We start from the raw sequence: 16,850 nt of genomic DNA, 5'->3' as shown, positions 1-16,850 counted from the left end.
TACTATAAGAAAAAAAAATCCTAAATGTAGAAATTGTTATAATTGATTACCTTGTTAGCATCAGGTTAGATTTGACCATTTTGCACAAAATTGTAAATTTGTTATTGACCTAAAATACATTTGCAATGAATTACAAATATATAATTAACAGCAAAATATTTTCAGAAACAAATAATACAAAAATTAAAAATATAAATTTAAAATCATGTGGGTTTTGAAAATGTTATATTTAAATATTGTATATCCAAATTAATTTCATCTAAAATATTGCTAAAAATACATAAATATTTAATAAAGAATATATAAATAATATATGTAAAAAAAAACAGTAAAATATAAAAAATATGATTAAAATTGGGTAAGATTTTTATAAATTCAGCTAAAATATTTTAAATAAATTAACTAAATGCGAATAATTATCCAGAGACAAATACATCAAGAAATTACAAAATGTAATAAAATCAAGTAGAATTTGAAAGTTGGATAATTACAGTAAAATTACATGAATTTCACATTTCTGATTTTGACCTTTTTTTGCCCATAACCGAACATGAAATTGATGTCGTTGAAAGTGTATTCCACCGTGTGACATGAGTGCACCAACATGATATTAACATCAGATCCATGCTTGCCATTAATCTAATGGATGAAGATCATGGTTTTATGATGTCACCGGGAAGCGGGCTTGAGTACAAAGAGCTTACTGATGGTCTTGTCTGTCCGCCACGTGCGCCCGCTGGCCCCCACGCTTCCTGACGTCATGTTGCAATGACACAGGAGCCCGACGTGCTTCCCTCCGAGGGTCACCACTTTCCCATATCAGCACAAGCCGTGGGTCAGCCCCTCCTCCCCCTCCTACCCGCCTTCTTTTCTCTGCCGGTCTATCCCTCCACCTGCTCCCCGGAGACACACTCCATTGTCCCCCGGGGGCCATAAACACTTCATTGAGCATGTGGCGGCCCTTCCCAGCCTCCCCATTGGCTGAGGGAGTGTGAGAACCTCCAGCGAGCCACAGACCCACACATTCATATGGAGATTGGCGGGTATAAATAGAGGGTCTGCGGCGCTGAGGACGGCAGATCAGAACTTTCTAGCTCTTCCAGGCATGGCTCCGACTGCTTATGGATCAGCTCACTTCCCCAAGGAACACCTGACTTCTTCTCACAAGGTAAACACCGCTCCTCACCTTCACTCGCTCAACTCTTATTTTGAAATGAGGTTCAAGTGGATTTAACGTTTCTCTCGCTCTTTCCAGATGAGGAAGCCAATGGTGGAGAAGCTGCGGCGAGACCGCATCAACACCAGCATCGAACAGCTCAAGTCACTGCTGGGCCCCGAGTTCCTCCGCCAGCAGCCCGACTCCAAGCAGGAGAAGGCGGACATCCTGGAGATGGCCGTGTGCTACCTGAGGAGCTGGCAGCAGCTCAAAGCCAGCGCGGCGTCCTCCGCCAAGGACGGCTACGCCCACTGCGTGCACCAGGCGGTCGACTTCCTGTCACGCTGCAAGATCCAAACCCCGGCCCAGAGGCGCCTGCTGGGACACTTCCAGGACCTGCAGGGAGCTCCTTGCAGCGTGTCCCCACCGGGATCCCCCCTCCAGGGCGGCTCCGGCAAGGGAGCCGGCGTGGCCGGTGTCACTCTGTGGAGACCCTGGTAGTCACCTACCAGAACCAGAACCACGGGACTCAATTAAGTTCTTTTGCGTCACTGTGTGGCCAAACGTAATCCTTTGGAAGGACTCCAGTACGATCATGCGGTCATCATGTGACCTTTATGTGTACGTTTGTCAAGCAAACTATTTCTTGTCATCACACCCACATTGGGTTTCGACTCCCTGAAGTGTCTGCGACACACTTTTCGATACCGCGTATCACGTCAGTCAGCATCCTAAATCCTACGGATTGACTCATGTCGTAAATCGTTTCTTGATTTCTCACCGTTATCACCATGTGTAACCATTATTTGTGGTGTTTTGTTTTAATGTTGCATCGTTTTGCATGCGCCTGTCAATGCATCTGTGTTGTCTTCTAAATGCCTTTTATAAAGGAATCCCTTGCTTCCCTGAGAAGTTGGCTCTGAAAATAAATGCAAAACTTCACACGAAGTTTTTTTTTGTGCAAATCACACTTTTTGTCTTGTCTTCTGACTCGTAGTTCCACATTGATGATGAAATAGGGAATTACGTAGCTAAGTAGATGACATGAGGAAACATTAACTTTGACCCCAACATGCTGGAGGCCACATTCATCCATCCATCCATCTTCTTCCGCTTATCCGAGGTCGGGTCGCGGGGGCAGCAGCCTAAGCAGGGAAGCCCAGACTTCCCTCTCCCCAGCCACTTCGTCCAGCTCCTCCCGGGGGACCCCGAGGCGTTCCCAGGCCAGCCGGGAGACATAGTCTTCCCAATGTGTCCTGGGTCTTCCCCGTGGCCTCCTACCGGTCGGACGTGCCCTAAACACCTCCCGAGGGAGGCGATCGGGTGGCATCCTGACCAGATGCCCGAACCACCTCATCTGGCTCCTCTCGATGTGGAGGAGCAGCGGCTTTACTTTGAGCTCCCCCCGGATGACAGAGCTTCTCACCTTATCTCTAAGGGAGAGCCCTGCCACCCGGCGGAGGAAACTCATTTCGGCCGCTTGTACCCGTGATCTTGTCCTTTCGGTCATAACCCAAAGCTCATGACCATAGGTGAGGATGGGAACGTAGATCGACCGGTAAATTGAGAGCTTTGCCTTCCGGCTCAGCTCCTTCTTTACCACAACGGATCGATACAGCGTCCGCATTACTGAGGATGCCGCACCGATCCGCCTGTCGATCTCACGATCCACTCTTCCCTCACTTGTGAACAAGACTCCGAGGTACTTGAACTCCTCCACTTGGGGCAGGGTCTCCTCCCCAACCCGAAGATGGCATTCCACCCTTTTCCGGGCCACGTTCATATTTTTTTTATTTAAAAAAGGCTGAAAATATATATATATTTTTAAAATTTCTAACTTTTATATTTGTAGTACTTTTTTTCTAATAGTCCCCCTTTCTTTTTTTCCCTTTTTTTTAAAATTAATTTTTAGAAAATCATTTTAAGGCACCTGCCTTAAGTACTAGTGAGTTAAAACATTACCTAAGAGGTGGAAAAAAGTTGTATTAGACAAACTTGAATGTGTTTTTTTTTTTTAATTGAAACTTTTATTAGTAGATTGCACAGTACAGTACATATTCCGTACAATTGACCACTAAATGGTAACACCCCAATAAGTTTTTCAACTTCAACTAAATCAATTCATAGTTTAGACTTAGATTAATAAGAGTATTCAATTTAAATCCACCTGCTTGCAACACTGTCACTCTAGCATTAATACTGCTGCACATTTGTAAGATTTGAACATGATGACCCTTAAAACATTGAATAAATATGTGAAATTTAGCAATGTTTTTTAAATATGAAGATCATTTTTTGCCGTGCATCCACTCCTGCCAGGCCATCATTTTTATTCAAGGGCCAATGGACACTTGCACCCCCTTCCCCTCCACCCACAAGTGGTGGTCGGGGTGTGCTGTGCTGTCTCATGCTTGAATTATGTGTCAAGTGCCGCTAAGAAAAAAAAAAAAAAAGTCTTTCACAACTATTTGTGCGTGCACGCAACTTGCCGCATTCCTTTCCTGGCACTTTCTCAGGGTCCGGTAAGGGCCAAGCCAGATGGCCCTGCAGTGCTCAAGCCGGGGGCCCCCCCCCCGGCCCCTGCCTGCCGCCTTCACCCGCTCCTCCTCCCAATGAGAGATCAAACAGCGTGGCTAATGTGGTGTGTAACAAGACACACTTCCATTGTTCCTGTCCAAGGGGCCCCACTGAATAGGTTCAGACTGTGGGAAACCACAGAGAACACACTCACAGACATCATGGCTGACAGCAAGACGCTCTCTGCTGCCGCCGCCGTGATGGGGCACCGTGCACTTTTTTTTTTTCTAATGGCAGGAATTCCAAAGCTCTGTGAGGAATGGGGGGGGTAAACTGATTTTCACATACACACACACACACACACACACACACACACACACACACACACACACACACACACACACACACACACACACACACACACCACATAAAGATATACGCAAGTATAGATACACAGCAGTGACGTGCGGTGAGGTTGATGGCTGGTGAGGCACTGACTTCATCACAGTCAGATTTACAAACATATGAACCCTAAAGAGTATCTTATTCACCATTTGATTGGCAGCAGTTAACGGGTTATGTTTAAAAGCTCATACCAGCATTCTTCCCTGCTTGGCACTCAGCATCAAGGGTTGGAATTGGGGGTTAAATCACCAAAAATGATTCCCAGGCGCGGCGCCGCTGTTGCCCACTGCTCCCCTCACCTCCCAGGGGGTGATCAAGGGGATGGGTCAAATGCAGAGGACAAATTTCATTACACCTAGTGTGTGTGTGACAATCATTGGTACTTTAACTTAACTTTAACTTTACACATACAAACTGTAGCACACAAAAAAGCACATTTAATAAAAAAAAACGTTATTATGGTCTTACCTTTACTTAATTAAGTCCATGCGCCGCAACTAAAGCCCTCACTTAAACTTTCCACGTGCAAGATTGAATCTATTTAAAAAAGTGTAACCGAGGGTTTATAAATGTCGCCTATACTGTATGAAACTACAAAATAACAAACACGGAGTCTCCAGTTTACACGAGGACCACTTTATTTACCTTCTTTCAAAAACCTCCGCAACGTGACATCACTTCCGCTCTTAGCGCCTTCAAAATAAGAGCTCAAGGCATATACTGTATAACAGCGCATAACAGAAACTTAACATCACAAAGAGGAAAGCCCATGAAAATAGGTTACAAAAGTTATTTAATAAGAAGCCAAAAAGTGCAAAAACAATAATGTTCGTGTTGGAGGAGTTGTGAATTAGGTACACCTGCAATCTGCAGGTGTATCTAATGTGTCCCTGCAGTCATTCACAACTCCTCCAACACGAACATTATTGTTTTTGCACTTTTTGGCTTCTTATGAAATAATTTTTTAAAATAGATTCAATCTTGCACGTGGAAAGTTTAAGTGCGGGCTTTAGTTGATACAACAATTCTACGGCGGGGGTGCAGGAGGCGAGCCTCAGCCAGTGCGTCTTTTGCAGCCGTTTTATGATCGCTCAGCACAAGAAATACTTTACACACATACAGTTGTTGACAAAATACACTGTACATTATATACCTCAGCTAACTAAACTATGGAAATGTATAATATAGTTCATATAGCAATACAGTCTCACTGCACAGCAGGCCAGCAGTTAGCCGAGTCATTGCGCAATCCATGTTGCGGCACTGAGTGACGTGCCTCAACTGGCTGCTGTTCACCGCACCGTCTCTTCTCAGTATTTGAACGGCAAATGTGAAAATTCAGCGATTTTGAATAAAAATAATCTAAAACTGGTGAAGTTAAATGGAAAATAACTTTATAGTATAATCACTGGATACATATAACAATTAAAAAATTTTTTTTTCTTTTTACATTTTTTTTCTTTCCATGATGGCAGGTGAGGCCCCGCCTCACCTGCCTCTAGTGACTGCACGTCACTGGTACACACACACACTTGTGGACAAAAAGATGCAAAGAAAGACATGAAGACACATAATGAAGACAACTGTGGCTGTGAAGACCCAGCACGCAGCAAAAAGAGCTGTCAAAATATAAGGTAAAAAGACTAGATTTTAGGAAAAAAAATACTAAAAACCAGTGAAATTAAGTAACTGCATGGACAGATCATTTTACTTGCTTACACATCATAAATTCCATCCATCCATCCATTCATTTTCTACCGCTTGTCCCTTTCGGGGTTGCATATCTAGAAATTAGCAGGACTTTTAAAGGGTAACATTATCACAATTTCAGAAGGGTTAAAACCATTAAAAATCAGTTCCCAGTGGCTTATTATATTTTTCGAAGTTTTTTTCAAAATTTTACCCATCACGCAATACCCCTGATTTTAACCACCCGTCCATTTTCCTGTGACGTCACATAAAAGTTAAAGTTAAAGTTAAAGTACCAATGATTGTCACAAACACACTAGGTGTGGCGAAATTATTCTCTGCATTTGACCCATCACCCTTGATCACCCCCTGGGAGGTGAGGGGAGCAGTGGGCAGCAGCGGTGGCCGCGCCCGGGAATCATTTTTTGGTGATTTAACCCCCAATTCCAACCCTTAATGCTGAGTGACAAGCAGGGAGGAAATGGGTCCCATTTTTTATAGTCTTTGGTATGACTCGGCCGGGGTTTGAACCCACAACCTACCGATCTCAGGGCGGACACTCTAACCACTAGGCCACTGAGTCGGTTTATAGTGAAGCCAATACAAACAAACATGGCGGAAAGAACTGCAAGCTATAGCGACATTAGCTCGGATTCAGACTCGGATTTCAGCGGCTTAAGCGATTCAACAGATTACGCATGTATTGAAACGGATGGTTGTAGTGTGGAGGCAGGTAGCGAAAACGAAATTGAAGAAGAAACTGAAGCTATTGAGCCATATCGGTTTGAACCGTATGCAAGCGAAACCGACGAAAGCGACACGACAGCCAGCGACACGGGAGAAAGCGAGGACGAATTCGGCGATCGCCTTCTAACCAACGATTGGTATGTGTTTGTTTGGCATTAAAGGAAACTAACAACTATGAACAAGGTTTACAGCATATGAAATACATTTGACAACAACATGCACTTTGAGAGCGCAGACAGCCCAATTTTCATCAATTAATATATTCTGTAGACATACCCTCATCCGCGCTCTTTTAATGAAAGATCATCTGTCCAGTTTTGGAGTTGATGTCAACAGGCCAGGGAAGCTAGGGTCGATAGGGGGTTTAGCTCGCTCGTCTGCGGGAACAAACTGCCGCCATTGCTTGCCGTTCTACCGAGGTCCTTTGTCCCTGAATAGCTCACACACTCCGACAGATTCAATGGGGGTCTGGCGGCAGATTTCTTTGACTTTATCGTTGGAAATGCATCTGCTTTGAGTGTCGCAGGATATCCACACATTCTTGCCATCTCTGTCGTAGCATAGCTTTCGTCGGTAAAGTGTGCGGAACAATCGTCCAATTTCTTGCCACTTTCGCATCTTTGGGCCACTGGTGCAACTTGAATCCGTCCCTGTTCGTGTTGTTACACCCTCCGACAACACACCGACGAGGCATGATGTCTCCAAGGTACGGAAAACAGTCGAAAAAACGGAAAATAACAGAGCTGATTTGACTAGGTGTTTGAGGAAATGGCGGATTGCTTCCCGATGTGACGTCACGTTGTGACGTCATCGCTCCGAGAGCGAATAATAGAAAGGCGTTTAATTCGCCAAAATTCACCCATTTAGTTCGGAAATCGGTTAAAAAAATATATGGTCTTTTTTCTGCAACATCAAGGTATATATAGACGCTTACATAGGTCTGGTGATAATGTTCCCCTTTAAAATAGAATTAAAGGCCTACTGAAATGCGATTTTCTTATTTAAACAGGGATAGCAGGTCCATTCTATGTGTCATACTTGATCATTTCGCGGAATTGCCATATTTTTGCTGAAAGGATTTAGTAGAGAACATCGACGATAAAGTTCGCAACTTTTGGTCGCTGATAAAAAAAGCCTTGCCTGTACCGGAAGTAGCAGACGAGTATCGTGACGTCACAGGTTGTGGAGATCCTCACATCTGCACATTGTTTACAATCATGGCCACCAGCAGCGAGAGCGATTCGGACCGAGAAAGCGACGATTTCCCCATTAATTTGAGCGAGGATGAAAGATTTGGGGATGAGGAAAGTGAGAGTGAAGGACTAGAGGGCAGTGGGAGCGATTCAGATAGGGAAGATGCTGTGAGAGGCGAGTGGGACCTGATATTCAGCTGGGAATGACTAAAACAGTAAATAAACACAAGACATATATATACTCTATTAGCCGCAACACAACCAGGCTTATATTTAATATGCCACAAATTAATCCCGCATAACAAACACCTCCCCCCTCCCGTCCATATAACCCGCCAATACAACTCAAACACCTGCACAACACACTCAATCCCACAGCCCAAAGTACCGTTCACCTCCCCAAAGTTCATACAGCACATATATTTCCCCAAAGTCCCCAAAGTTACGTACGTGACATGCACATAGCGGCACGCACGTACGGGCAAGCGATCAAATGTTTGGAAGCCGCAGCTGCATGCGTACTCACGGTACCGCGTCTGCGTATCCAACTCAAAGTCCTCCTGGTAAGAGTCTCTGTTGTCCCAGTTCTCCACAGGCCCATGGTAAAGCTTGACTGTCATCTTCCGGGAATGTAAACAATGAAACACCGGCTGTGTTATCCGGCACAACAGTCAAGGGGTGCATTCTACGGCGGGGGTGCGTTATCCGGCACAACACCTGCCGCAATACACCGCTTCCCACCTACAGCTTTCTTCTTTGCTGTCTCTATTGTTCATTGAACAAATTGCAAAAGATTCACCAACACAGATGTCCAGAATACTGTGGAATTTTGCAATGAAAACAGACGACTTAATAGCTGGCCACCATGCTGTCCCAAAATGTCCTCTACAATCCGTGACGTCACGCGCTGACGTCATCATACCGAGACGTTTTCAGCAGGATATTTCGCGCAAAATTTAAAATTGCACTTTAGTAAGCTAACCCGGCCGTATTGGCATGTGTTGCAATGTTAAGATTTCATCATTTATATATAAACTATCAGACTGCGTGGTCGGTAGTAGTGGGTTTCAGTAGGCATTTAAGTATTTTATTCTGAATACAAGCCTTATAAAACTTGCAATTCCTAAATTAAGCATCCTCGAGATGTATATATATAATATAACCTGGTTCCTACACACCGGAGATCTTGTAAAAAGAGCTCAGCAGCGCATACACTTTTTGCGTCAGATGAAAAGAGCACAGCTCCCTCCCCCCATTCTCAGCACATTCTACAGAGGCACTATAGAGAGCCTGCTGACCAACAGCATCTCTGTCTGGACTGGAGCCTGCAATGCCTCAGACTGGAAGTCTCTCCAGAGAGTGGTGAGGACAGCGGAAAAGATCATCAGGACTCCTCTTCCTCCTATCCAGGAGATGGCAAAAAGCCGCTGCCTGACCAGGGCTCAGAAAATCTGCAAAGACTCCTCCCACCCCCACCAAGGACTGTTTTCACTGCTGGACTCTAGAAAGAGGTTCCGCAGCCTCCGAAGCAGAGCCTCCAGGTTCTGTAACAGCTTCTTCCCTCAGGCCGTAAGACTCTTGAACGCATCATAATTAAATTATCCCCTCAACTCCCCCCAAAATGGATTAACTCGCTGGAATAAAAAAAACAATATAACATACATCCATAAACGTGGACGCATGTGAAAAAGTGCAATATATTTATCTGTACAGTAATCTATCTATTTATTTATATATATTTATATTTTTTATTTATTTTATATATATATTTATATATTATTTATATATATTTAGTTATTTATATATGCACCGTATTGCTTTTTTATGTTGCACTACCATGAGCTTATGTAACAAAATTTGGTTCTTATCTGTGCTGTAAAGTTCAAATTTGAATGACAATAAAAAGGAAGTCTAAGTTTAAGTCTATGTTGCAGAATCGTTAAACACAATTTTCTAAGCAGGGCATATTTGAATGATTATTTTGACATTTTTAAACAAGAATAGAAAAATATGCAATTATTCATGCTCAAATTAAGATTAGTCAATGACTAATAATAAGTAGCTCTCAAATCTAGGGACATTTCTAGGAATAAAATGATGTGTGATAACATGAATATTTAGCACTTTTTCCACTTTTGCACTTGTTATCAATTGTACACGCAGTTTTAGTAGGTCACACGCAACACACGCATTAATAAATAGCACACACAATTTTATAGTTTGCACACGTTATTCAGCACTTATTTTGATTCGAGCAGATTAAAAAAGGTACCACTGCACTGCAAAAACTGAAATCTAAGTAAGATTAAATATCTCAAAAAAGGGTGATATTTGCTTATTTTCTGTCTGATAAGATAATTCTTCTCACTGAGCAGATTTTATGTTAGTTTTTTACTTGTTTTAAGGGGTTTGGTCCTAAATGATCTCAGTAAGATATTACAGATTGTTGCTGAGATTTGATGACCTATATTGAGTAAAACATGCTTGAAACTAGAATATCAACTGTTGCAAAGCTGTCATCAACACTCACAAGTAGAGATGTCCGATAATATTGGCCTGCCGATATTATCGGCCGATAAATGCGTTAAAATGTAATATCGGAAATTATCTGTATCGGTTTTTTATTATCGGTATCGTTTTTGTTTTTTTGGTGTTTTTTTAAAAATTAAAACAACATAAAAAACACAAGATACACTTACAATTAGTGCACCAACCCAAAAAAACTCCCTCCCCCATTCACTCATTCACACAAAAGGGTTGTTTCTTTCTGTTATTAATATTCTGGTTCCTACATTATATATCAATATATATCAATACAGTCTGCAAGGGATACAGTCCGTAAGCACACATGATTGTGCGTGCTGCTGGTCCACTAATAGTACTAACCTTTAACAGTTAATTTTACTCATTTTCATTAATTACTAGTTTCTATGTAACTGTTTTTATATTGTTTTACTTTCTTTTTTATTCAAGAAAATGTTTTTCATTTATTTATCTTATTTTATTTTATTAATTTTAAAAAAAAAGTACCTTATCTTCACCATACCTGGTTGTCCAAATTAGGCATAATAATGTGTTAATTATACGACTGTATATATCGGTTGATATCGGTATCGGTAATTAAAGAGTTGGACAATATCGGAATATCGGATATCGGCAAAAAGCCATTATCGGACATCCCTAATATATATATATATATATATATATATATATATATATATATATATATATATATATATATATATATATATATATATATATATATATATAAACATATTTATTTATTCTGGATTTTGGTGGGTGCTCTCGAAAGTCTGGAAAATACGGTATATAGTTGTTTTTTTTAATATGTTAACAAATATAATTTTTTATTAAACAAAAATGATGTTTAAAAATTTGAAAATGTATGATTAAAATGTGCAACAAGACATATAATTAAAAATATAGATACCATTTGAATACTGCCGACCTTCATTCCAAATGCTAAACTTTGGCTGAAGGTTTTTGTTCTTGTAAGACACACACACACTCACACACACACACACACACACACACACACACACACACACACACACACACACACACACACACACACACACACACACACACACACACACACACACACACACACAGACACACACACACACACACTGGTTATCATTTGGAATGGGGACCAAGTTTTTGATCATCACTTGTGGGGACCACCCTTTCTACAAGTTGTGAAGGCATTAAACAATGAGGTAAAATGTCCACTGCCCAGTTAGCTCATACACGTCTTTAAATCTCTGGATTGATGAAGTAATGTGCTGATCATTCTTACTGGGGACCCTGGGGAAAAAGAGTTAATATGGTTCATGGGGACCAAATTTAAATAATTTTGCATAACTCACACAAATTTGTACGTGACTACTGAGGACCATTAAAAAAAAAAAAGTTCAAATGAAATATGACATGATGGTCAGAATACAGCACTACAACTGTCCTCTTATAGGAAGTTTCACCACTTAAATGTTAAAGCAAATCCTGCATTTTCTGTGACATGACTGAAAACTGCTATTTAGCAGTAATGAAGTTGTCTGCAACTCCAACTACCATATATAGAAGGATGGAAATCACTTAGGCATCTTCAGAATGGATCTGACTATCATTTAAAAAGGTTTCCCTTAAGGGGACCTGTTTTTTTGTCCCCATACCGTCAGAGGTCCCCTAAAGGTGACTGTGTAAACAGAGCGATGTCCCCATTAAGTAAGCATTTATCGGACATCTCGAATATATATATATATATATATATATATATATATATATATATATATATATATATATATATATATATATATATATATATATATATATATATATATATATATATATATATATATATTATAGTAACCGCACCGGACCATAAGACCCAGATATATACCGGTACGAATTTTTTTGTAAATGTTTATTTACATACTTACATTTTTCCCAAAAAGTGTCTATAACACGGCAGTAAAACGGCTGATCAAACAAAACAGAAGTCATCGTCATGGACCCACTAGCAGCGGAAGGTATCTCGACAGTCAACTAAACAGACTCAATGACTCCACGGTGACATTTTGGTGAATTTACGAAACTGAAGCAAAACAAAAAGAACGCCATAGTAAGTGAGTAACACTAACACCGAGGCTCGTAAACAGGTTAGAATATTAGCTAATGCTAACAGCGCTGTACAATAGCACTTACAAATATGAATGAAAACACTCCTCCAGACATCACACAAGGGACCGTTTAGTAAGTATGAATTGTTTTAGTTATATTGTAAAACTTATAAACGTTGCTTGGAGTGACGAACAAAAAAATAATTTCGAGCAGAAACACTATGGACAAATAGTAGACGAAACGGGATATATTTTTGGTCTAAGGTGCAAAATAGAAAGTACACTTTTAACCCGGTAGTTAGCAAACTCGTCCAAAAGAGGGGGCCTTAGCACAGACAATAACACACCTTTGTAGTTTGTCTGTGAGGGTTTTATGAAAACTATTTGTTGAATTCAAAACGTAGCCCTTAGCAAAGAAAAATCCATAAGTTAGCCGCATCGTTTTATATGCCGCAGGGTTCAAAGCGTAGGCAAAAAGTAGCGGCTTCTAATCCGGAAAATACGGTAGTATAAAGTATAGAAAAACACTAGTGCTTATAAACAAAAATGTTCACAATGCGGTCAGTATTACAATATTGTTAGTTTAAAAATACATATCCCTTGTATTTTAATTACATATATTTATATTAGTTGAAATATTTGTTATTTTTTTAATCTTTAAAAAAAATACCATTAGTCATTAAAGAAACAAATGCCTTAAAAATGTATAGCGACTGTTGAAATGTTATAAATGCATTATTTTTCATCTTTGTATTTTACAAATATGTATATTTACATAGTTTTAATTTTCTCAGTATTTTTGTAAGACTACGTAAATCAATGATATCAACTTGTTATATTACATACATTGCATAAATGTTGACAGTATTTACCAATATTACATTTAAAGGAGAGGAGAGGTTGTTTATACATTTTAATATTATGTTTATATACAAAACATATAGTATGAATCAATTATGTATTTCATTATTGATTGATTGATTGATTGATTGATTGAGAAGTTTATTGACATCTTAAAGAATTTAATCCATGTAATGCTTTAAAAAGGCAATTGGATGGCACAAAAAGCCAAAAGGCTTGTTTCCATTGTGGTCCATTACATATTCATCACATTTTGATACATTCAAAAATAAAATATATATAACCTGTAACATGTATATATATAAAAAATAATATATGGTTAATCGAAACAATATTAAACAAAAAAAAACATTGGAAAAATATATAGCAACGTTTATCACACAGGCTGAGTGTGATGTTTTGCGGTGAAGACAGGATGGTGCGTGTGAAGGTTATAGGAGTGCGTTGTGGTTGCCTAGCAACCACAAACGATCAATTAACATTCCCAGTGGAGCATGGAGGAGCACGGTGGAGGCTTTTGTGCTGCATGTTGGGAACTGGTGGGAAAGCGGGCGCACACACACACACACACACACACACACACACACACACACACACACACACACACACACACACACACACACACACACACACACACACACACACACACGCACGCACGCTTCTGGTAGCCGGAGGAGGAGCTCTGGCAGCCGGTGATAATTCCATTAAAGATGGCACTAATCCGACACATTAGGCACACCTGCACTAGTGTAGGTTGCACAAATCCCGCCTTCACAAAGATAATGTAACCTATTTTTATGGGCTTGCCTCTTTGTGGTGTTAAGTCCCTGTTATAAACTGTTATACAGTATATGCCTTGAGCTCTTATTTTGAAGGCGCTAAGAGCGGAAGTGGTGACACGTTGTAGTGGAGCGGAGGTTTTGAAAGAAAGGAAATAAAGTGTAAAACTGGAGCCTCCGTGTTTGTTATTTTGTAGTTTTTATACAATATAGGAAACATATATAAACCTCCGCTTCACTACAACATGTCACCACTTCCGCTCTTAGTGCCTTCAAAATAAGAGCTCAAGGCATATACTATATAACAGCTTATAACAGGAATTTAACATCACAAAGAGCCAAGCCCATAAAAATAGGTTACAATAACAATGCTCGGTTTTGACTGATTTTGTATCATTATAGATCATTCGCGCATCATAGGCAGCTGCGTTCAACAAAAAAAGCTACGATTTCGCATTATTATCCTGTAAATGCACAATTAGTCGTTGGTTTCGGATTAATCCTCTGTACCTAATAATACGGCCGTCTTGCTGCGTGACGTCACCGAACGAGCAGGCGCCAATTCTGACACGAGCGCGTGCGTTTGTTATCATAACTGCGTCACCACCCCCGCCGCGGCACGTGGTCTCGTCCTGCCTCGTGGGAGCGGGGAGGCGCGAGGCAATCTTCACACCTGGCAGAGTGGAGCGCGTGAAGGAAACCTTTGAACTTCTACTTTATTGTTTACATTCTACTCCCTCTTTGCTAACTATAGCTAACTTCTGCTAACTAGCTAATATCATCTAGCTACAGTCGCTGATACTAACTCAATTTATACATACATTATTGCCCATAGACATCTTATAAGAAGACTCAGCATTGGCTGCTGTGACGCGAGAAATAAGGCCGCCATCTTGAAGTGGTGACGAGGAGCTGGCGAGCAGCCTAAACTGACAGTTGACAGTTGGAAAACAAAGATGGTGTTCAGCGTTTTCCTGCTCAAATGAGCGGACTGTTGAAAATAGGAATCGGGGGATTACTTTTCACAAGTAAGATTTGACATTAACGTACTATTGGTTGTATTTTGTGAAAAGAATATCACCACAGAGTTGAGAAGGAGCAAAGGTCTTCAATAGTACTGAAATCGTAGCCGCTAGCAAACAAGAGTATGACCATAATAGAATTGCCTGTCAATGAAATTAATTACATTTAAAAATGTCATACTTAACTAACATAAAGTTGAAATAATTGATGAAGATAAAGATGGTAAAAGCCAACAGGGGTAAAAGTTAGGACCACAGTCCAGATTGTGTAGGGGTGGAGGGGGGAGGGGTTAATTTGTGTTAGCTAACTAGACAATTAAATGGACAGTGGCTATACAGTATTATACAAGTCTAAATTTAGTCTAGCTTTCCAACCCAATTTTGTAAAATTAAAACAATCACTGTAAACATGATCATTTAAGGGAAGAATATAATACAAAATATCAATACAAAGTGTCAAGACAGAAGAAACTCTCTGCTGCTACAGCAACAGAGATACAGTCTTTAAAATATATAGATATCTAATGTAGTCATACATTGTTTATGTAGGATATACGCATGTATATATAACCTAATCATATTGTTTCTTCAATTTAAAAATAGCTGACCGTTTTTTTCCCCCTTCTCTGGGATTATATTCCCAGTTTTGATCTCGGGACGTCTGGTCACTTATAGCATATACGAATATTCTATTACTGTTAAGCAAACTATGAATAATAAAACACGCCAAAACATGTGTCCTTTCTCATAGCTACACGTATGACAAAAAAACGCGTGAAAATCAGTGGTATTCAGTAGGGGTGTGGGAAAAAATGTATTCGAATTCAAATCACGATTCCTACGTTGTACGATTAAGTATTGATTCTCATTTTTCAAAAATCGATTTTTATTTTTTTATTTTTTTAAATTTTTTTTATTTAAATTTTTTATTAATCAATCCAACAAATTAATACAAAGCAATACCATAACAATGCAATCCAATTCCAAAACCAAACCCGACCCAGCAACACTCAGAACAGCAATAAACAGAGCAATTGAGAGGAGACACAAACACGACACAGAACAAACCAAAAGTAGTGAAACAAAAATTAATATTATCAACAACAGTATCAATATTAGTTACAATTTCAACATAGCAGTGATTAAAAATCCCTCATTGACATTATCAATTGACATTTATAAAAAAATAAAAAAAGAACAATAGTGTCACAGTGGCTTACACTTGCATCGCATCTCATAAGCTTGACAACACACTGTGTTCAATATTTTCACAAAGATAAAATAAATCATATTTTTGGTTCATTTAATAGTTAAAACAAATTTACATTATTGCAATCAGTTGATAAAACATTGTCCTTTACAATTATAAAAGCTTTTTACAAAAATCTACTACTCTGCTTGCATGTCAGCAGACTGGGGTAGATCCTGCTGAAATCCTATGTATTGAATGAATAGAGAATTGTTTTGAATCTGAAAAATATTGTTTTTGAATCGAGAATCGCGTTGAATCGAAAAAAAAAAATCGATTTATAATCGAATCGTGACCCCAATAATCGATATTGAATCGAATCGTGGGACACCCAAAGATTCGCATCCCTAGTATTCAGTGAGGTAAGATGAATTAAATGCGTTGACAGTTCATTGCTCCTGACAAATGAATTGCACTGAGTGGAGCGGATCACCACTCCAAGATGGCGGCCCCGCGTCTCGTCAGCGCCCGTAGGCAGTAGCGGTCGATGCTGCGTCTACTTATAAGATGTCTATGTTATTGCCTACATCGAACACATGAAGGACAGATTCATTGGAAGTTAGTTGTCAGCTGTCATTGAGTGTATTTTCTT

General features: G+C 39.9%; 1 protein-coding gene across 1 annotated transcript; it reads left to right on the top strand.

The window, feature by feature from the left end:
* The first annotated feature begins 970 nt into the window (after positions 1–970).
* LOC133612878 (transcription factor HES-5-like) lies at positions 971–2,116 on the top strand. The gene is made up of 2 exons (XM_061970494.1): positions 971–1,168; positions 1,256–2,116. The coding sequence occupies exons 1-2, from the start codon at positions 1,106–1,108 to the stop codon at positions 1,655–1,657; spliced, it is 465 nt and encodes a 154-aa protein (XP_061826478.1). The 5' UTR covers positions 971–1,105; the 3' UTR covers positions 1,658–2,116.
* The last annotated feature ends 14,734 nt before the right edge of the window (positions 2,117–16,850 follow it).

The sequence above is a fragment of the Nerophis lumbriciformis genome, linkage group LG01 (genome assembly GCF_033978685.3).
Source record: "Nerophis lumbriciformis linkage group LG01, RoL_Nlum_v2.1, whole genome shotgun sequence".
In the NCBI taxonomy this organism is placed as follows: Eukaryota; Metazoa; Chordata; class Actinopteri; order Syngnathiformes; family Syngnathidae; genus Nerophis; species Nerophis lumbriciformis.
This window is presented reverse-complemented; position numbering and strand designations above follow the sequence as displayed.